At 38.8% G+C, this 23,245-nt stretch overlaps 1 protein-coding gene across 1 annotated transcript in view; it reads right to left on the reverse strand.

Annotated features, from left to right (window-relative positions):
- Window positions 1–23,245, reverse strand: part of MRPS27 (mitochondrial ribosomal protein S27) — a 163,198-nt gene that overhangs the window by 8,849 nt on the left and 131,104 nt on the right. The window contains exons 7-9 of the mRNA XM_044662999.1: window positions 13,303–13,418; window positions 11,264–11,366; window positions 6,544–6,686 (exon numbers count right to left, since the gene is read on the reverse strand). Of these exons, the coding sequence (XP_044518934.1) occupies window positions 6,544–6,686; window positions 11,264–11,366; window positions 13,303–13,418 (362 nt within the window). The remainder of the gene's footprint in view (window positions 1–6,543; window positions 6,687–11,263; window positions 11,367–13,302; window positions 13,419–23,245) is intronic.

Below are 23,245 nucleotides of genomic sequence, written 5' to 3' on the forward strand. Positions count from 1 at the left end.
TTGCTCTCTTTGGGAGTGGAGAGAGCAGAAAGGAAAGGCTCTGGATTATAAAATATAAGAAAAAATGTTTAAAATTGTCTCTTCATGTAATTGGGGGGGGGAATATAATAAAATATATTATGGAGGAAAAAAACATGTTTGTTTGGAGTACCCTACTCCTCCCAATACCTTCCTTTAAAGAGGGCAGAAACTGGACTCTTGGCTCACTACACTTTTTATCTGCCTAGTTTTTAACTCTTCAGAACAAGATGTTGTTCTGCTGCTCGATGTTGTCCTCCCCTTACTTTCCTGTTTCCTTTCGTGTGTTTTCTTCCTCTGTTAGACTGAAGCTTCTTGAGGGCAGGGACTATCTTTCATTAATTGTATTCCCAGTGTTTAGCATAATGCCTGGCATAAAGTTAAGTGTTTAATAAATGTTTGTTGATCTAACAAGCCACTGCCATGTTCTACCCACACCCACACTCACAACTCTGGCCCCTTCAATATTATTCATATGAGAGCAAACATTCCTCTATGGTGAAACAAAGGAAAACAGTCTAGTGAAGCCTACATCATTGGACTAGAAACCAGAATAGAAGAAATTTAGCATTGTCCCTCTGCACAGCACTACTAGAAGAGGTCAACTCTCCCTTTTTATACTGATTTTTTTCTATTTATGAAACAACTGACGCTGACCTAGTTTTTAGGGTTTTGGGAAAAGTAATGAGAAAATGGCTGTAAAGAGCTTTGAACTTGACCTCAGAAGCAAGAAGTTACACAAAAATAAGTGTTATTACTGGAAGGAATACAATCACCATTCCCCCTGATAAGATGATCTGGCTACTTTCAGTCTTTCCAAATAAAGGAGCCCTTCATCTGCTGAAAATTTAGCAAGACTTGCCCACCTAGAACATAACCAAGGAAGCAAAATTAAACAATGATTATAATAATGTCCCCCTGACCTGAGTCACAAAAGAGATGTTCCAAATCTTATTCAGTCCATTAAAATTTAATGCCCTTTAATCAGGAAAATGTTCTCAGGCCTAGTTACTCGGATCTCTCTCTCTCTCTCTCTCTCTTTTTTTTTTTACCCTTGTACTTTGGTGTATTGTCTCATAGGTGGAAGATTGGTAAGGGTGGGCAATGGGGGTCAAGTGACTTGCCCAGGGTCACACAGCTGGGAAGTGGCTGAGGCCGGGTTTGAACCTAGGACCTCCTGTCTCTAGGCCTGACTCTCACTCCACTGAGCTACCCAGCTGCCCCTGATCTCATTTGTTTTTATTTTACCAACAACTCTAATAAGCTTAGTAATCATTTTCCAGGACAGCGTAAATTAGAAGCAGTACATAAGGAAGAAGGAGGCAAGCTGCTTTGGGCAAGGCATTCTGACCACAGCAGGACAGAATAACTGACATTCTGAGTGCAGGAAGGGGGAAGGAAAAAAAGGCTATTAAAAAAAAAAAGACATAAAAATTCAACAAGCACAAAGCTTGCCTGGGGGGCCAATTTTGCATGGTGCTAAATAATGGTATAGGTTATTTCCAGGGTCCTTGAGGGCATCACTATATTATAGCACAGAACAATAGGATTTGATGTTCATGATAACTCTTGACTTATCTTTTAAAAAAATGTTTTTAATACAAAGTTAACAAATCCCAAATAAAAGGGCATTTCCACATACAATTTCCACAAACTGCAGATCTCTACCATGCACAAAGTTAACAAATCCCAAATAAAAGGGCATTTCCACATACAATTTCCACAAACTGCAGATCTCTACCATGCACAGTGGACTTTTTGTGACAACTTAGGCTTATTAAGAAAAGTTACGTGTTAAGGAAAGGCTAAATGTGTATTCTTTTTAAGATGGTTGGGGGTGTAATACATTTTAGAAATTTTTCCATCCAAAACTATTCAAGTTAAAAAAGTTATTCAGAAATTTCTACTACCTAGAATAGTTCCCAGAAAGTTTATGGTTGTTCCATCATTTCAGTTTGTCTGACTCTCTGTGACCCCATTTGGGGTTTTCTTGGCAGAGAAACTAGAATAGTTTGTCATTTCCTTCTTCATGTCATTTTCTAGATTAGGAAACTGAAGTCATCTAGGTAAAGGGACTTGCCTAGAGTTACAAAGTCAAGCTGATAAGTATCTGAGGTTAGATTTGAACTGAATTTTCCTGACTCCAGGCCTAGCGCTCTCTACTGCCCTAGCCCAGAAAGTTACTGATAGTTAAGAATTCATTCCACATGCTGTCACTAATTTTGTGAGAGTCTCTCACAGTTTTTAGCCCCTATTAATCTATCCACAGGGTACTTTAGGATCTTCTTGGGGAGAAGGAGAGGCAGGGAAACATTGTAGGACTTCATGAGTGGTGATCTTCAATTACTTGCGGTCTAATGATTCTGTCAGGACTTCAATGATGATGATAGCTAGCTTTATATAGTGCTGTCAGGTCAGCAAAACCCTTTATCAATATTATTTCATTTGACCCTCATGTCAGGTCTGGGAGGTAGGATGATGATGATGATGATGATGATGATGATGATGATGATGATGATGATGATGATGATGATGATTAGCCCCATTCAGAGGCTGTTAGGTGGCCCAGTGGATAGAGTGCCAAGCCTGGAGGCAGAAAGAACTGAATTCAAATCTGTTCTCAGATTCTTACTAGCTGTATGACCCTGAGCAAGTTGTGTAACCTCTGTCTGTCTCAGTTTCTTCAAGTGTAAAATGGGATAATCATAATAGCACCTATCTACCAGGACTGCTGTGTAGTAAAGGTCTTAGCACACAGTGCCTGGCACATACCAAGTGATATATAAATGTTAGTCAGCTATGACTTTTATCATTGTTATTGTGGTTGTATTGTTATTCTATCATGAGGAAACAGCATGAGAGTGATTGGGTGACTTGCCTGCAGTGACACCGCCTGAAGCTGGGTTTGAACTCAAGTTCTCTTGTCTCCAGGTCCACCGTGAAAATGTTGGCCTCATTAAATGGTCCCAGTGACAGCTAATATTTTCATGTCAGATAGAGGATTAAATATATTGTGAATTGCTTAAAGTCTTATTTGGCTCATTTTGTGGTATATTTTTACACCAAGAGGATCTGTGTTTGGGAATCAGTAGCAAACGGATCAAGAAAAATCATAATTAAGTTAGCAGATAATTAAGTTAGCTACCCAGAGCAAAAATTCATCCTACAGTAAGAGCACAGTAGAGTTTAGATCACAGAATCACAGAATCTCCAAGCTAGAAGGAAATTTGAAAGAAAACACACACACCTGAACTGGAATCTTTTCTGTAACATCCATGATCCTCCAGTGAGAGGGAAACAAGTCTCTTTGGGACAGACCATTCCACATTTGGCCAGCTTTAAAAGAGTGCTTGTCTTGAAGACAGGAAGATTCACATTCCTGAGTTCAAATCTGGCCTCAGACACTTAATAGCTATACAAACCTCAACAAAACACTTAACCCTATTTGCCTCATTTTCCTTTTCTCGAATGAGCTGGAGAACAATGCCTATCTTTTGATAATATCATTACTAGGTATCCCAAAGAGATAATAAAAAAGGGAAGAGGACCTGCTTGTACAGAAATATTTATAGCTGCGCTTTTTGTGGTGACAAAGAATTGGAAACTAAAGGGATGCCACTCATTTGAGGAATGGCTGAACAAATTGTGGCTATGATGGTGTTGGAATACTATTGTGCTATAAGGAATGATGAACCAGATGATTTCAGAAAGAACGGGAAAGACCTACATGAAATGATGTAATTACATGTAATTAATAAAAGAAAATATCTTTTCAAAGAACAAGTCTACTTCCTTTATCACAAGACAGCCCTTCGAATACTTTAAGACAGCTAGTTATGCCAGTTTCCCCTGCTCCCACACTCTCTTAGGATACCATACCAGTCTTTTCTTCTTTAAGCTAAACATGAACAGTTCCTTTAATCAATCTTCTTGTGCCATGGGCTACAGTCTTCTCATCATATTTATCACTTTCCTCTGGATAGTTTCCAATGCATTTCCTAAAATGTGGTGCCAAGAACTGAAGACAAATACTCTAGATTTTTCCAAGGAAGAGAATTCTGGAGGACTACTACCTCCCTCATTCTGGATGCTCTAACTTTTGGGAAGATGGTGGTATATAAATTGTATTTATCTCTGAACATGGTTTATTCCTCATGTCAGTTTCTTGAAGCCAGGGAATATTTCCTTTTCTTGTCTTTATATTTTTAGGTCCAGTATACACACAGTTACTGGCACATTTAGTAAATTCTTGCCAACTGATTGATCCTAAAGAATAAGGTATTTTATTTTATTTTGTTAAATTCAGCCTAGCTATATAACTCATCAAGATCTTTGGATTCCAATCCCCATTTCCATTATACTATCTCCCAAATTCATGTCACCCATAAATTTCATTTGGAAGCCACTTATGCCTTCACTGAAGTCAATAATAATAATATTGACTGGAGTGAGAAACACAAAGTGCCAGGGGTAGTCCTATAGAGATCACTCTTTGGGTTGATACTGATCCATCAGCTTCACTCTTTGGGTCTTGCAAATCTGCCAGCCTACAGCTCTTTCCACAAGGATGTTAAAAGATATCATGAGACAAATTGGCAAATGTCTTGCTAAAGTTTAGGTATACTTATGCCCATAACAGTCTTCTGATATCTTTCCGGATTTCTCTCAACACTTTTGTTTGTATTTTAGAATTTCCTATTCAGCTTTGGCTTTTTCACTAGAAATGCTTAAAACAGTGATTCCCAAAGTGGGCTCTACCGCCCCCTGGTGGGTGCTGCAGTGATCCAGGAAGGTGGCGATGGCCACAGGTGCATTTATCTTTCCTATTAATTGCTATTAAAATTAAAAAAAAATTAATTTCCAGGGGTGCTAAGTAATATTTTTTCTGGAAAGTGGGCAGTAGGCCAAAAAAGTTTGGGAACCACAGGCTTAAAAGTTCTCTATTCCATTAAAGATTTATTTTTGCCCCTTCTAGGATTATCCTCCGCTTTGAAGGGCATGTTATTTTTGGTTGTGAGCTTACATCTTTTGCTTTTGGAATGTGTTCCAAGACGTCTTCTCACTTATAGTTGAAGTTGCCAGACCTTGTGTGATTGTGACTATGGTTCTTTGGTATTTGGAACTTCTTTTTGACTGCCTGTACTATTTTTCCTTTGATGTTGAAGCTCTGGATTTTGGTTATGTCATTTTAGGGTTTTTTCCTTCAGGGGTTCCTTTCAGGGGATAATTGGTAGGTTCTTTCTATATTCATCTTTTCTTCTGGCTCTATAATATCTAATTTTCATTTATGATTTCTTAAAATATAGGGTCTGGAATTTTAAAATTTTATCAAGATTTTCAAAGAGGTTAATGATTTAAAAATTTTTTTATTTTGAATATTTTCCTATAGTTACATGTTTTATGTTCTTTCATTAATGATTCTTAAATTATCTCTCTTTGAACTATTTGCCAGGCCATAAAAAAAATATTAAAACCTACTTTTTCTTCTGTTTTTTTTTAGTCTTTTGATTTTGTTATAATGTTTCTTGTTTTATAGAGTTATTGACTTCTTTTTGTTCTATTTTAGTTTTCAAGAAGTCTGTTACTTGGAAAATGTTCAAGTTTCTCATCTAAGTTGTTTATTTTCCTTCCAATTCTTTCCTGCAGAGCTTTAAAAATCTACTCCCTCCCTGTCTAATTTTTTAGTTTTTGCTTCATTTCTTTTATGTATTCACATGGTCCTTATATAAAAATCAAACTTTCCCTCTTTGAGTCTTTGCATGTAGTTAAAGAATTATTTAGTAGATTCATAGTAGTTTTTTTTAACCCCCCCCCTTTTTTAAAACCAATTCAAAAATTGTCTTTGAATGGATACTAAATATTGGTTGCAAGGCAGACAGGTGGTAAGGGCTAGGCAACTGCGGTTATGCAACTTATCCAGGGACATACAGCTATAAGTGTCTGAGGCCACATTTAAGCCTAGGGCTTCATATCTCTGAGCCTGGCATTCTATTCACTGAGCCACTTACCTACCCCAAAGTTATATGTTTTTATTTTATGCACCTAAAAATATTCTGAAAAGGAGTCCTAGTTTTCACGAGCCTGCCAAAGATCTGGAGCCAGGAGGAGGGTACCTAATCTCATGAGGCACAGGAACTCAAGTGATCTCACCCAGGATGAAGGCAGAGAAGAATAAGGAACCTGACAGTGAAATAGTCTCAAATTCAGGAACTAAAGAGCAATTCAGGTACTCAATTCAAGAAAGAAATGCAAATGAAGAAGCTAAATCTGAAGCCTTATTAAAAGCAAAAGGAACATTAGATGGGGCTATAGAGTTAGAACTGGAAGGTGCCATAGAGGCCATCTAGTCTAACCTCCTCATTTGACTGATAAAAAGCTGAGGTTCAAAGTGGTTCAAATGACTCAAAGATATCTGGTTAGTATGTGTCAGAAGCAAGACTTGAACTTATGTCTTCCCTGTTTCAAGGCCAGCTCTCTGCTAGGTCACATGGCCTCCACTGGGTGATCCACAATGAGGAAGCTTACCGCTTCTTTACACAATTTCATGTCTCCTGGGGAAGACAGCACACCCTCCATGACTTTAAGAGCTCTGTCCAGATAGCCTGGGGTCCACATCAAGGGCATATCCCGGAACACAGCTCGCAGCCCTTGGTGCAATTCCACTTTCCCTGTTGTACAAAAGAAATAAAGATGAGAGAGGAATGTTCACCAACCTTAGCTGCACCTGCCAAAATCTTACCCATCCTTTGAGGTTCTCCATGAACGCTGCCTCCTTCAAGAGGTCTTCCTTTACTGCCCATCAGGTCACTACCCTCTTCTCCATTGGGGTGCCATAATAACTAGTGCCTACTTTTCATATGGTACGTCCCCTCTTCTGCCTTGCATTGTAGGTAAGCTTCCTATGTCCTCATCTTGTTAGCCCTATTACGGTCTAACCCTCTTGAAAGGAAGATAGAGGTTTTGTGCAGATCTCATGATTTAGCTGTTGGTACCCTAATGCTGAGGATTTGGATAGACCTGTTAGCTACAAAAATAGCAGAAGAAAAGGAAGCTTCTGATTCCAGGAATATATACCCCTAATTTGCTTAATGAATGGATGTGTGTCATCTAAAGCTAAAGAAAAGGAAGCATGGGCAATGCAGGTTAGGCACACTAGGAGCTCTGTCAACTGTGACGGTGTTGTTCTCCTGTCCACCCCATTCATTGTTTTCAAAAATTTGAGGATCCTGAACAACATAGGTTCTACATAGGATAGTGACTTTAATAAATACACAAAAATCTTAACATATTTAATGGAATTATATTCTTAAGACTTCTTTTTCTATTATGAACTTTTGATTGTTTTTCAGTTCTGTTAAGACTCTTTTGTGACACTATTTGGAGTTTTCATGGCAAAGATTCAAGAGGTTTGCCATTTTCTTCTCCAGCTCATTTTACAGATGAAGAAATGAAGGCAAACAGGGTTAAGTGAGTTGTCCAAAGTCACACAGCTAGCTAGATTTGAACTTAGGAAAAGGAGTCTTCCTGCCTACCAGTCTGGAGTTCTATCCACTGAGCCACATAGCTGCCCTCTATTATGAAGTAATGTTTAGTAAATTGTGTTTGCTTTGTAGGAAAAGCTCAGAGTTCATCAGATTTTTTCTCTATTATAAACTCCCTCTCAGTGAGTAAGATACAACAGATTCCTAAAATTTCTCCCAGATGCTAAATTTTCTGATGTTGAATAAGATTTAACTTGTGGCAGGTCATCCCATGTTTGACAGATCAGTAAGGTTTTTTTCCAGTATAAACTCTCCTGTGTTGGGAACCCCCCCCCAGCCAAAACAAAAACAAAAACAAAACAAAAGAAGAAAAAACCTGTTGCCCTTGTTGATTTTGTAATATGAACATACAATCAGATGAAATCATTTTAAGTCATTTCTACTAGGCTGGCTATGACATTCGGTTAGGGAGATTCAATTAATAATATACTTGTGGTCAATTTTCACTTCCTCAAAAAGTATCCAGAGAAAGGTTACTTGTTCTACCTGAATCAAGTCTGCCCTAAAAAAAAATTTGGATATAGGGCCGCCAGTCAGCATTGTATAGTGGAATGAAAAATGGCTATGGATCAGAGGTCCTCTGTTCAAACCCTATTCTGACACTACCATCTCCCCCACTCAAGACTCAGTTTCCTCATCTGTAAAATGAAAGGGTTGGACTAGAGTCCTTTCTAGCTCTAAATCTATGATCCTTAAGTGCAAATGTATTTATTTTTGTTTAGAGGGCACTTCAGTAAGAGTGACTCCACAGCCTTCTTCTGGAAACTCATTCTTGTACAACAGTGCTATATAGGACAGGAAATCATTGCTGCTCACCTATATCCTCTAGGCTGCAGGTAAGAAGGCAGTATTTTTTCCCTTGTTAAATGTTTCCCCCTTCAAAAAAAAAAAAATAAAAGAATCATCTGTCTAAAGGGCCCCAAATCCAGGTTCAAATCTGGAGAGAGAATGTCTGGTACTGAAAAGGAGACTGAGTTATTGGCTGAAAATGAGGCCTGGTGAGTGGGCTTGGAGGGGAGGCAGGCTAATCATGGGATGCCTTTGGCAGGGGAGTATTTGGGATCAAAGGGGAATAAGGCCTTTGTCCTAGAAGGTCTCAGGGGCCTGTTCTATATGTTCTCTCTGAACCTTCCTGACATCTGCCCTCCTTTTGGAAGAGGAAACATCTCACCTGAAAAATAAGATGTGAGCATTCTGGCAAAATGAACTCAGCCTCTTCATGTATAGTTTTTCCTAAGGAGGTGTCTGGTCCTCCTGGAGTGACCATGGAACATCAAAGCCAGGGGACTGATGACAGGGCTGGCCCAGCTCAGGGCTAATCACAGGGCATTTTTTTTTAACTTCTTACTAAGAAGGAGCATCTGAGAAAACCACAGAAGGAAGTACGCGTACAATGCTCATCAGGCCTCTGCTAAATTTAGATGTGCAAGGTGCTTTAGGCCATACAGCAGCCGCGTCTCTCACTCTTAGGAAGATAGCTTCGATTGTTGTTGGCAAGGTTGCATGATGTATGGCATGGCAGTAAATAGCTTTTGATCAGACACCCACTGGTGTCAAGGGATCAGGGCTGTTGCCCCAAGACAACAAAACACATTTTCTATGACCCAGTAGCTTCCTGAATAATCTATACCATGTAAAAGGTCCTTTATGCAACCTGAGGGCAAAAGGAACAATCATTACCTAAATCAATATTAGCAGGGGTGGGGGTGAAGGACATGGAAAATGTGTTTTAAGAAAATAGCCAACTTTAGAAACCTTTTTTGAGGGACTCTAAAGTTCTTCTCTCTCTATCAGGTTCCATCAGAATCATGTTCTGTAGTATGCCAGTATACATTTAATTCAGAAAGACCACCTTCAAAACAAGTCAAGTTGTGATACCTTGGAAGTCTTTCTGAAAGCTCAAACAACACCAGGGGAAGGAGAAGGGCCTGTGGCCCAAAGTACACATTTACTTAACTGTCTTTTTGATGTTCCTTTTGGGTTGGGTTGGAAGAACATGCCTGTCTTCTTTCCATTAGGATAGAGATTTAAAAACAAAACAAAACACTAGAAGCCATAGTTGGTGCAACTTGTATGTAAATAACCTCATGGGGCCTAGTTTTTTTATTTTTTTTTATTTTTTGGTGAACAATGGGGAGAAGAATGTACCAGAATGAAATCTGATTGTGAAGAGAAAGGATGTTCTATTTACCTGTTTGTATTTCCTTGTTAGGAGCAGCTAGGTGATGTAATGGATAGAATGCTCAGTCTGAAGGTGGGAAGATTCATTCTCCTGAGTTCTGAGTTCAAACCTGACCTCAGATACTTACTAGCTGACACTTTGTACTGTTTGTCTCAGTTTTTTCATCTATAAAATCTATAAAATAAGCTGGAGAAGGAAATGGCAAACCACTGGAGCATCTTTACTATGAAAACCCCCAATAGGCCAATTCCTCATCAATTTTAGAACATGCTATGAAATGTTAGAGCTGCGGGAAACTTCAGAATCCTTGATTTCAGTCACTCTTCTTTTTATAGGTGAAGCAAGAGGTCTTAAAAAGTTGCAAAAATAGGCCACAAAACAAGGGGCTGGGAAAACTAAGACTAGGGGTCTCTTAAACAAATGAAGGGTTTATCTTTGTTGCTGTGGATGTTGTTCATCATTTCAGTCATGTCCAACTCTTCATAACCCCATTTGGTGTTTTCTTGGTAAAGATAACTGGAGAGTTTTGCTATTTCCTTCTCTGGCTCATTTGACATATGAGAAAACTGAGGCAAACAGGATTAAGAGACTTGCCCAGGGTCACACAACTAGTAAGTCTAAGGCCAGATCTGAACTCAGGATGATGAGTCTTCCTGCCTCCAGGCCTGGCACTATCCACTGTGCCCTTGATGAGCTCTATAATAGGGCTAATTCCCTTACTTTTAGATTTCTGTATGTTTGCTATTTTGGTATTACTCTCAGAGCTCAGCTCAGAGGGAGGAGTAACTTTTAAACAAAATGAGGAAAAAGGTTCTTCTCTTTACCAATGTATCACATTGACTCATTGTGGAGAATTTAGGGCTGCCAGAGCTCTATCTCATTTACCACTATGGGCTTATTATTGCTACATTCTAAAGAAGCCCAATAAAGACCTCAACCCTATTAATTTTTTTTTTTATCCTGGGACTCCATTTTTTTTTCTAGGAGCATAGGGCCACAACCAGTAGGCAATGGGTCGCTCAGGGTCACCCAGCTGGGAAGTGTCTGAGCCCGGATTTAAACCTAGGACCTTTCGTCTCTAGGCCTGGCTCTCAATCCACTGAGCTAGCCCAGCTGCCCCTACTTTAGGTTGCAGTTTCTTTAGCAGATGTAGTTTTTACAGGGTGGGGTTGCTACCCCCACGCCCAACCCTCCTCCTTTTTCATCCGGGCTAGGGACCGTCCTTAGCCCAGGAGTGGTAAGGGTGGGCGATAGGGGTCAAGTGACTTGCCCAAGGTCACACAGCTGGAAGTGTCCGAGGCTGGACTTGAACCTAGGACCTCCAGTCTCTAGGCCTGGCTCTCAATCCACTGAGCCACCCAGCTGCCCCCAACCCTATTAATAGTGCATGTTTATGTCGGTGAGCAAATGTCATACTGGATTTTCACCAGAGAACTTAATTTAAGAGGGATTATTAGGACCCTAAATGAATGATGGCAATTATGTTATCAGAGAAGAAAAAAGACATATGAATACAACTCACCCAGCAGTGCATAGCCATACAACTGTGAACTCAAGTACACAGGGTTCTCCTGTTTTAGGCCCAGTAGTAATAAGGATGCTCCAAAATTTTTCTCTTCTTCCCACTGCAAGAAAGCACAAGGATAAATGTTGTTGGTAAGCAATGTTGACTTGAAATGCTCACTGCTTAGTGATATGCACTCATACGTAAGTATGAAAGAGCAAGCAATTGAATTCTTATACTATTCAGTAAGGGCAGCTGGGTAGCTCAGTGGATTGAGAGCCAGGCCTAGAGACGAGAGGTCGCAGGTTCTAATATGGCCTCAGATACTTCCTAGCTATGTGACTCTGGGCAAGTCACTTGACCCCTATTGCCTACCCTTACCACTTTTCTGCTTAGGAACCAATACATAGTATTGACTCCAAGATGGAAGGTAAGGGTTTAAAAAAAAAAAAAAAAAAAGAAAGAATACTTTTAAAGGCATATGCACCTCTCAGAAACAAATGCAAACAAATTAGACAAATAGAAATGTTTAGCAATAGTTCCCTTTACTCTCAAGTGCAAAATTATAATGGACTAAAACTAAAGCCAGTTTGATAAGAGTCGGGGTAGGGGGTGAGGGGGGCACGGGAATGAAGCAAAAAATACAAATAGCATCTCTGTGTCTGCCACTGATTCCTAAGAGCCTTAGCCAGGGGACTCACTGGAGACACTATGCCACAGGGGATGTGATACCACAGACTTCCCAGACTGGCAGAGGTATGATGTGATGTAGTCAGTGCTAAGTCAGTGCACATATAAGAATCTGGACTAATTGGATAAGCAGTAAAAACCAGGATACATAGATAAATTCGTTCTAAGCTGGGAATGCTGCTTGACCATTAGGAATATGTCAGAGAAATGGATGGTGCTTCTAGGCTGTAATTCTGGCCAGAGCAAGAGAACTAAGGTTTCCAGTGCCCTTTTACTGTTCTTATGCATCTCTGTCCTTTGAAAGGTCTCGCTTTTATCAGTGTGGGCACTTTCTCTGGAAATGCTGATAGTAAACTTTTTGTCCAAGCTGTACCTGCTTCATGATTAGCACTGGTCAAAAAAAAAATGCATCACTTGGTGGCTAAGCCATTTGGAGATAAGTGAGCTACACATTTAGCTAAGTTGAGTTTCTGGAAGGTATACAATCTATCCCTGGTCCTGTAGCTAAAGAACTCCCCATTCATAAGATCTCAGAATGCACATTTCACAGGCATAGCCTCTAAGAGCCTAGTGTTGTTTCTATACCACACTAGCATTCTTTATATCTTTCCATTATACCTCTGGTATAATTTCTCAAGCTTCCTCAATATCTGGAACAATTATTTTGAGAGGGAAAAGCTTCTTGGGCATATGAACTTGGAATGGATATGTGATTGAGACTGTCTAATAAGTAGGCCATTTGATTTTCAAAAGCAAACCATGCCAAAAAATGAGATATTTCACTTATAAAGTGAGTGATTAGTGAGCCTAGTAACATTTCACTTTAAAAAAATCTAGTTATTAAATGACAAATTTTTGCATTAGGGACTCTTTATTTTCTTGCTCTGAATGACAAGGTATGACAGCAAAATAGAAGGTAAAAAATAATAATGGAATTTGAAAAAATTAGAGCTGCAAATAAATAGCTAATTATTCTAGACTTTCTAAAACATCAATGACCCAGAGGTAATCTTAAATACCAAAAACACTTTGCAAAAGCTATTAACCAGTTATCTGCAGCACCTCATCTTTTAAAGAGCTCAGCCTTTCCTGACAGCCAACTTCCAGTTCTCTGACGTTTGTAGTCCACCTGTTTCAATTTTTACAATGTATGGAAGTGATAGGCAAATTTAGTCACTCACTCAAGGTTGTTCAGTTTCCTAAGGTATCAGGTTTCTATTTACTCAAAACAGCAACAAAACAAATCTGTTTTCTCTTTCCAGCTTAATCTTCAGGTTTATGGGTTTTAATGTTTGCTCTTCTCATTCTGTTGGCATCCATGGTTTGGCTTTTTTCAGCCTCAAAGAGCTTTAATGAGGGACACTTACAGTGAATTCTGACTTCTTCGCCAGGCAGTGGTACAAAACATAGAGTGAAAGTAGCTGAGTGGAGGTTGTGTCAAAGTCTTCCTGCAGCATGATCTGGAAAACCACTGTTAAAGCACCTGGCAAGGGAACCAAGTTAGGAGAAGAATGAATTGAACTTCAATTAAGACCATCAATTGGTGTTTAACAATAATTCAATCAACAAACATTTGCTGAGCATTTACTATGTGCTGCACAATGTGAAAAGTGCTGAGGATTAAAAAAAACAAACAGACACAAACCCAACAAAACTTGTTTTTGCCATAACAGAGTTTGTTGTTCAGTAATTTCAGTGTGAATTGAATTCAGGACTTTCTGACTTTAGCCTGGAGCTCTATCCACTGTGCCACATTTCCAATAATTCTATGTTTCTAATACCTGAGTTCAAATGTGGTCCTGGATATTCACCAACTTTGTGACCCTGGGCAAGTCATTTAACTGTTACTTGCCTCAATTTCTTTATCTGTAAAATGGAGATAATAATTATACTTACCTCCCAGAGTTACTGTGAGTTCAAAATGAGATAGTATTTATAAAGTATTTTATAAACCTTAAAGCACTACATGCTAGTTATGATGAGGATGATGACAATGAAAGATTTTTGTGGAAGCAGGCCAGAACCCTGATCTCAAGAGCCCTGGGAATAAGTGACCCCCTAGACCACAGGTACCATGCTTCTAGAGTAGCTGTTGTGGCCACTGTCCAGGGTAGCACCATTACAGAGATGAAGCCTAGCAACTTCCTCTATAGCTGCTATAGGCCTCACTTTCTCAGTAGTCATAGGCTCCTGTAATGTATTTTTCTTGTTTGGTCATAAATTCTTTCTTTATCCATAGATCTGACAAGGAACTATTCCATGGTCACCTAATTTGCTTATGGTATCACTTTTTATGTCTAAGTCATATACCCATTTGAATTTGTCTTGGTATATAGTGAGTTGTTGGTCTATACCTAGTTTTTGCCAAATTGCTTTTCAGTTTTCCCAGCAGTTTTTGTCAGATAGTAAGTTCCATCCCCCAAATCAGGATCTTTCTATTTATCAAATGCTAGATTATTATGGTTATTATCAACTGCATATTATATGCCTAATCTATTCCTCAGTAATAATTCCCATAGAAAATTCTTGACACCAAAGTATTTGGCACTGTCAAAAGGTTCAACAATATGAACGGAGATGTTTTGTTCATGGAAATGACCCTGTCATTTACCTAAGGGCCAATGAGCTTTTCTAATTTGCAGCCCAAATTTCATATGTGTGTTGTCTTCCCTCTATTGGACTGTAAGCTCTTTGAGGTTGGTAACTATTCTTTTAATTTGTATCTCCAGTACTTAGTATAGCGTTACTTGATAAATTCATCTTCATTCTTCTGTTCATTCATTCATTAATGGTAAAGTACTGTATACATATATAGTATTATCTGCTAAAGAAAACAAGTCAGTGAAAAGGGATGTATGAATGTCTCAGACTCTGGTGGAGGAGAGACCAGAATTCTATCTACCATATTGGAGTTCTATCCACCACCAAACTGGATTCCCTTCCTACTTCTGAAGCATTGAAGAAGAGCAGAGAAAAATTCAAATACCTTTTGGTAAAATCACCTAAACCTGTCCAGGCCTTATGTAAAATGTAATATGTAAAATGAGGGGACTGGTTTGAATGGTCTCAAAAGTTCCTTAAAGCTCAAATCTATGATCCTTGAGTAGAAAATTGGTGGTTGAAATACTAGGAGTGGATAATTCAGTTTCAAGGATGAGGAAGAAGGGAGAAGCTTTTTTTAGAAATTTTAAGTCCTTGGGGGGAAGAATCTAATGCAAACAAGATGTTTGTTTCCACAGAAATGCTGGTCATAGGAGACCACACCTTGAGCAATTTTATCTTCCTTGGATACTCAACAACACAAATGAAAGTCAAAAGGTTCAAACAGTTCCCCCTTTAGTAATACATTCTCAAGTGAGTAGATACTAACATTGATTTAAGTGAGTAGACACTAACTGATTTTAAAATGCAGTGTTTGCAAAACAGAGATGAATGTTGTCCAATAACTAATCAGGTGGTTTGGTTTCTCAATTTTTTTAATATAAACATAATTATAGGAGATTTGTATTTAATTACAGCTGTTCATAGTCAGGAACTTTTACAAATGTTGAGGAAGAACTTTTTACAGTCTATTTGGCAAATAAGAAAACTGAGTAAGTGATGATCAATGACCTCTCCACAGATAGCCTTAGAGTCAATCTGTGGCAAGACAGCAGCTAGAAGTGATAAGGATATACTTACAAAATAAAGCCAAGTTAGACATTCAATTAAAAAAACATATAAGAAGAAGCTCATTATTTAATCTCTGAACAATATTATATTTTAGTAAAACTAGGATCACTTTTTCAAAAATTTTGTTTCTCCTGTGCTCTTTTGGCCTAGATTCTTGATTTTAAAAATTAAGTTGTCCTGTACAATCAGTTTAATGTTTGTATAGAAAAATAACAGCTCTATAGAATCTCTGTAGTTCATTTTATAGTTTCTATAGAATGGTAATAACAGATAACAAAACCAAATAATTTACTTAGTGCTTTACTATTTCCAAAGTCAATCTCCTTAGTAAGCAATCCCTAAATGTTTATTAAGTGCCTGCTCTGTGCTTGGAACTGGGCAAAGCCTGGGGACACAAATAAAAGAATGCAAGAATCCCTGCTCTCAAAGTGCTTATATTCTAACAGAAACATATACACAAATATAAGTACATACAGAATAAATACAAAGTATTTCAGTCAATTAAAAAGTATGTATTGATCTGGCAGGCTCTATGCTACACTGGAAATACAAAGAAAGCAAAACAACAGTAACAACTCTTCCCCCACCCCCAGTCTCTGGAAGAACTCAAAAGTTCAAAGGGAGAGAGAACATACAAATAGCTATATACAAATTGAATAGATACAGGATAAATTTGGAGATAAGGGCAGCAAGGTGGTATAGTGGACAGAGCTGGGTCTGGAGTCAAGAAACTGAGTTCAGATCCAGCCTCAGCCACTTGTTAGCTGTGTGATCCAGTTTGCCTCAGTTTCCTCATCTTTAGATGAGCTAGAGAAGAAAATGGCAAAACCACCCGAGTACCTTGCCAAGAAAACCATAAATGGCACCATAAGAGTCGTACATGATGGAAATGGATTGTAGAAAGAGAAAAGAAGGGGGCTCAGACAGAGCCCTAGGAAACCCTCAGAGGAAGAGGATGGTGATACGGTGCCTGAAGAAGGAATAGTCAGAGGGTTAGGAGAAAATCTAAAAGAGAAGAATATTATGAAAACTCAGAGAGCACTATATATGTAGGAGGATGTATTAGTCTCCAACAGTATCAAATGTAGTAGAAAGCTTAAGAAGGATGAAGGCTGAGAAGAAGTCTATTAGATTTTCTTCTTGAGAAGCCTTGTGGCAAAAGTATTGCAAATATTGTTATTTTCATTTTAGAGATGCAGAAAATGGAATTTAGCAAAGTTAAGTGATTTGCTGAGTCACACAGAAAATGACAGAGAAGGAACTAAAATCTGAAATCTGATTTAAGTGCTTCTTCCACTAGACTGGAAAACTTATTCTGGGCTCTGTGAACTTGTATTAAAAAAAAATACTATTTCGCTGTCTGTCAATATAATTGGTTTCCTTTAGAATCTTACACATTATATTTTATGCAGTTAGAAACATCATTCTCAGGGGCAGATAGATGTCACAGTAGGTAGAGCACCAGGCCTGAAGTCTGGAGGCCCTTGTTTCAAATGTGGCTTCAGATACTCCCTAGCTGTCTGACCTGTGGCAAGTCACTTAACCCTATTTGTCTAGCCCTTACCTTTCTTTCTATATTAGAATTATTACTAAGACAGAAAGTAAGGGTTTAAAACAAAACAAAACATTATTCTTAGAAGGGGGTTCTAGGCTTTATCAGATTGCTAAAAGGGTTCCATGACGAAAAAAGATTAAGATCTTTGTACTAGACAAACATTTGCTCTTTTCCATCCTAATGATATTTATTAATCTAAGAATAATATCCTAAATGTTTATTCTAAATTATGGCAGTTTTCACCAAAAATTTAAATTTTTTTATCTTTAATGAAATATTTGATTTAGGTATGAAAAAGCATTCCCTTACTCCCAGCTAAGTTTTTTTTATTAAAACAAGGTAGGGATCAACTCCTCAATTCCTATATGGCACTACATCCAAAATTTGCTGTTTATATATTAAAAGGACCATACTAGATTAAAAAAATACATGAAGTCAATTTTAGTTTGGGTAAGTTCTGGAATATGATTCAAAATTGGGCAAACAACAGACATATACAAGAAATAGATGTTACTTAATTAAACATGAATCAGTGACATTGAAGACAGATATTTCTTTAACACCTGTGTTGCTGAAGAGATGATTATGGAAGGAATAACTGAGTTGCAGAAATATGACTGGGAGAGAATTGTCCAGGATTCAAAATGCTAGAGTACTGCCACTTTCTTATCCCAGAGGGATAATGAGTAGAAGTTGTAGGGATGTAATAATTGTGTTGCCAATCAGGGATGACGGAAGAGTAAAGAAGGAAGGAATGGGGTCCTGATATAGTACAAATTCAATTCAACAAATACTTGTTGTGCTTACTACATAAGTGTCAGGCACTGTGCTGAGCCCTAAAGATACAATTGCGAAACCATAACAGGTCTTGCCCTCAGGGGCACTTACATTCTAGTAGGCAGAGGACAAAGAAAATTAAATATAAATCTTAAACAAAGTAATTAAAGTAATTTCAAGAGGAAGAGAATTCTAATAATTTAGTATAATCAGGATTGTGGCCTGAGCTGTGCTTTAAATGAAGCTAGGGATTCTCAGAGATGGAGTTGAGGAAGGGAATAGATTTCAGTCTGGGGAGACAATTTGGGCAAAGATGGTGATGCAGGAGATATAATTTCATGAATGAGAAACAATTAATGGGCCAGTTTGATTAGAATGGAGAGTAATATGAAATAACACTAGAAAAGTAATCAGGCAATATATTATATAAATGCCAGACTAATGATTTTGCATATTATCCTGGAGGCACTAGAGAGCCCACTGTAGATTTTTGAGTTTGGGAGAAGAAGGTGGCACAACATGGTCAGATCTGTGTTTTGGGAATACCAATTTGGCAGATCTGAAGAGCAAAGGATGTCAAACACCCGGACAGAGGATCCTCAGTGAGGCTGAACCAGATTAAGATGGAATTGGGAATCAGGAAGTCTTGGATTCAAATCTGATTTCAGATACTTTCTAGCTGTCACTTGTAGTATACAGAATTGGGGGATATAGTTTTTTCTAGGTTTGGCTGAGTTCCAAAATCAGTTGGGCTTTTAGAATCTTGAGGAGAAGGCAGTTGACTGGATCTTCCGTGGAGGGAGGAAGTCAATGATCGAGCTCTTAGAGTATCTAACTTCAATATTGAAATTTAGCCTAGCATTGATATATTTACTTAAGAAATTATTATTTTAGATAGACCCTTTATATCTTCCTTTCCCAATACCACTCTGCCTTCCCTCCCTTACCTTAGTGGCTGTGGAGTTTATAAGGAGAGAAATTAGAGAGGAGTTAAATCTGTGAAGAGTTATCTAATTGACAGCATTATTTATAATTTAATCAAATCATCATTTATTTTCTTTTAGATAGCATTTTGTAAAACTGAGTGAGGCAGGTCCTTACTTAGATTCCATCTTTACTTCCCTTCCCCCACCTGAGGTTCCTGAGATAACTGATAGGGCTTTCCTTTAACCCACCTTCCTAACCAACATCCTTCAAACAAATAAACCCTTTATGTTTCAATAGTCCTATTTAGTGTAATTTGTCTGTTAGTTATCAAGAGGGGAGAAGAGGGAAAGAGACAACATACTCTGGGCTCAGAGGGAAGCTGGGCATCCATCTTGAAGGAAGGTGTTACTTCAAAATAGGTCCCTTCCTGTGAAATTAACTAAGCCTGTTTGTTAATTTCAGTCTAGTCTATTACCCTCAGCTTGTGTTTGAGTCTAAGTCCCTGTCTGTAAGCCTGCAGTGTTAGTCTGTTTAGTTTAACTTCTTTTCTCCCAAAAGATCTCTGTTTCCCTTTTGTGTTATACTCCTGACTTCAGTCCTATTATACCTTGAATCTCCTTTAATCCCAGCCTACCTGAAGCCTAATTTATCCACTTACCAAGTCTCCAACATCCTCCTTTCAATTCCCTTATCCCAAACACCTTTCCTCAAATTACCATCATAACACACTTCACTTCTATTTGCCTTAATCCACTGGAGAAGGAAATGGCAAACCACCTCAATATCTTTGTTAAGAAAACCCCATGCATGTATTGGGGTGCTATGGTCTGTGGGTTACAAAGAACTGGATGTGATTGAATAACTGAACAACGACATATAAGTGGCTATTCCCCTTCCTCCCCCCTGGCTAACACCCTTGAGAAGGCCATCTGTATTTGTTATCTCCTCTTCCTTTCCACTAATTCTTAACTCTGCAGTCTACTTCTGAAGTTGCTCCCTTTAATGTGACTAAGATCCCTGACACTGTCAATCAGCCTCTGTTCCTTGATCCTGGGCTGCCACCTCTTCTTCCATACCATTTCCCTGGGTAACCTCATCAGTTCCCACGTATTCAATGATCATCTCTTCATTGATGATTCTCAGACCTATTTGTCCAGCCCTAACTTCTATTCTGATCTCCTGGCCCACATCACAAACAGCCTGCCAGACATCTCCAACTGGCTATCCCACAGATATTGGATAATCAACATGTCCCAGCTGAACTCATTTTCTTTTCCCCAAAACTCTCCCCTTTTCCTGGCTTCTCTATTGCTGTCAAGGGTACCATCATCCTTTTCTTTACCCAGGGGTCTCAATTTAGATGCCATCCCTAATTCCTTATTCTCTCTCACCTTCCGTATTCAAGTAGTTTCCAAGTGGGGAGTGTGAAGGGCACAGGGAGGATTAACACCTCTGGTGGGCTTGCTGAGCCCTTTTTTGGGCTGCTTTTCCACTTTTGGTGTCCATCTTCATCTGTGGCTTCAGGCATCTGTGTCATACACAGCAGCCACACCCCGGTAAACCACCCCTGCAGATGGACTAAACCAGGTTGGGGGTAACTGACATTCCTTAAACCCATTGGGGAGCTGGGGGATGTGAAGACTTCCCTGGCTGAAGGGGAGGATGTGAACAATTTGTTCTAGTGGTCATGAAAGGGAACTGAAGCAGGTGCCATGGAGCACTTAGAGCTCGGACAGACATTAAAAGTGCCAAGGTCATCTGCTGCATCCTGGGCCATCACCAATCCTCTCAACTCCTTGTCTTGCCATGGACTTTGATGACTCAGGAAAAGAGAGGGGGGCTGATGATTTTGTACAACTCTCCCTCACTTAAATCCATCTTATTCAATGGCAAGACAGGACATCATCCTGTGATGTCTTTAGTCCTCTTCAAAAATAAAGAATTAACAAGAACACATTTCCAAATTTTGTTGGTTCTACCTCACAGCATCTCTTGCAAATGCCTCCTTCTGTCCTTTGACATGTCTACCATCCTAGTACAAGTCCTTATCCCTTTACACTTGGACTACTGCAGTAACCTATCATCTAGTCTTCCTGCCACAAGTTTTCTACTCTCATTAATCTTCCACTCAGTTACTAAAGTGATTTTCCTAAAGCGGAGATCTGACCATGTTTGGCTGTTAAAGTCCTACATAATCACCCCTTCCTCCCTTCCCAGTCTTCTATTTTAGGACCTGGTGACTTTGGCTTCCTTGCTGTTCCTTGCATAAGACACTTCATCTCTGGTCATTTTCATTGGCTGTCCACCATACCCGGGACTCTCTTCTTCTCTACCTCCCAGACTTTCTGGCTTCCTTCAAGTGTTAGCTAAAGTCCCATCTTCTACAAGATCCCTTTTTCTGGCCCTCTTTAATGTTAGTGCCTTTCCTCTGACATCTCTAATTTGTCCTACATATACCTTATTTGTATATAGCTGTCTGCAGCTGGCCTTTACTTATGAGAAGAGGGGCTGTTTTTGACCTTTCTTTGAATCCCACTTAGCACAGTGTCTGGCATATAGTAGGCACTTAATAAATGCTTCTTGACTTATTTCTTAAGTAATTTTGGGAAGATTTTTTGGGTTTCAGTTCCTTATGCATAAAATGAAGGGATTAGACTAGATACCTCCTTGAGATTCCATTCACCTCTTAATTCCAAAGATTATGACTATAGACTCAGCTGCAGCACATTGTTATAATAGGGTCCTGGTGATATGAGGAGCTGAAGCTGAGTGTTTGTGGGTGACACCTAAGTGTAACACTTAAATTGTGATAATGAAACACAAAGGGTCCACAAAATGGTTGTAGAGAATCTGCTAAACTCAACTTCAGAATAACAGTGTCCCAGACTGGCCAGCTAAAGTGAAGAATCTGTGATTGGAATTGTACAGACACTTTTAACTGACTAATCTGGCCTAGTAAGGATAGTGCTAGAGTTTGACTGCGGATTATATCTTGCTTTGACTGGTATTACTCTCCTTTCCCTCAAATGTACCAAAGAGATATATACTCATTAAGCCTTAAGATAAAGTTGACACAAGTTAGGTAAGTTCAAAGATTTAATGCTATTAGGCTTAGGAGGGGAGCAGGGTATTAACTGGGGAAGAAGGGGGAATAGGAGATTCCTAATCTAAGCTAATGATGAAAGATGGTACTTGAAGTAAAGGTAATCAGACTTGTCAATTACCAATTGCTGCTAGCCAGCTGCCAGCCTGGCAGAGCCAGACAGAGTTCAACCAAAATCAGGTTGTTTTGTTGAGAGAGGTTGTTGCTTGTTCTTGGAGTATGAATCAGGAACAGGTATTTGGTATAAAGGTATCTGAGACTATAAATTGGTTAGAGCAGGTTGCTGGTAATTCAAGTTGACCTATGTCCTACCCTTACCACCATAACCTCCCACTCCCAAATATCTCTGATTAAGACCCTGTCTCAGTTTAAAATCCTTCCTTATATACCTGAGTTTTTAACCGTCTTGGCACATGGCACCTCCTGCCAGTCTCAGCTCATTCCATATTCTAAAGCAGTGGTTCCCAAACTTTTTTGGCCTACTGCCCCCTTTCCAGAAAAAATATTACTTAGCCCCCTGGACATTAATTAAAAAAAACTTTTAATAGCAATTAATAGCAAAGATAAATGCACTTGTGACCATCATCGCCCCCCTGGATCGCTGCAACACCCACCGGGGGCAGTGGCGCCCACCTTGGGAATCACTGTTTTAAACCAACAACTGTCCATCATCTTGCTCTCCATATTGATTTGCAAAATATCATTACAATATATATTCAAAAGTGGTTGTATGTGTGTGTATTTATTTAGGGAGAAGGAAGTTATCAAACTCCTTTTCCTAACCTCACTATCACTAAAAATAATTGATATGTATATTTAAGGCCAAAGATGATAAACAGAACCCCTGGTGATGTCAGAAGAGTGAGGGGATCTTCCAGCACATTGGGTAAAACCTTTGTGGCAAACTTACAGGAAGACTTAGATAGGAGTTGTATGGGCAAGTATGGATGGTTTCAGATCAACAGAATTTACAAATAGATGAGATCAGACTTATTCAGTATTTTGAAAATTTCAAAATACTTTACAAACATTATTTCATTCTAGCCTGACAACAATCCTATGGGGAAGATATAACAGATATCTTTATCTTCATTCTATAAGCAAAGAAACTGAGGATAAGACAAGTTAGGAGATTTGCATATCATAACATTGATAGTATTGGGTCTTCCTGAGTCCTGCTACAGTCCTCCATCTATTACTATATGCTGATTATTATAATTTTCTGCTTGACATTACTGTCATTTCCATGCTGAAATTGACATTACTGTAATTTCCT

This window comes from Gracilinanus agilis, chromosome 1, assembly GCF_016433145.1.
Source record: "Gracilinanus agilis isolate LMUSP501 chromosome 1, AgileGrace, whole genome shotgun sequence".
Classification (NCBI taxonomy): domain Eukaryota; kingdom Metazoa; phylum Chordata; class Mammalia; order Didelphimorphia; family Didelphidae; genus Gracilinanus; species Gracilinanus agilis.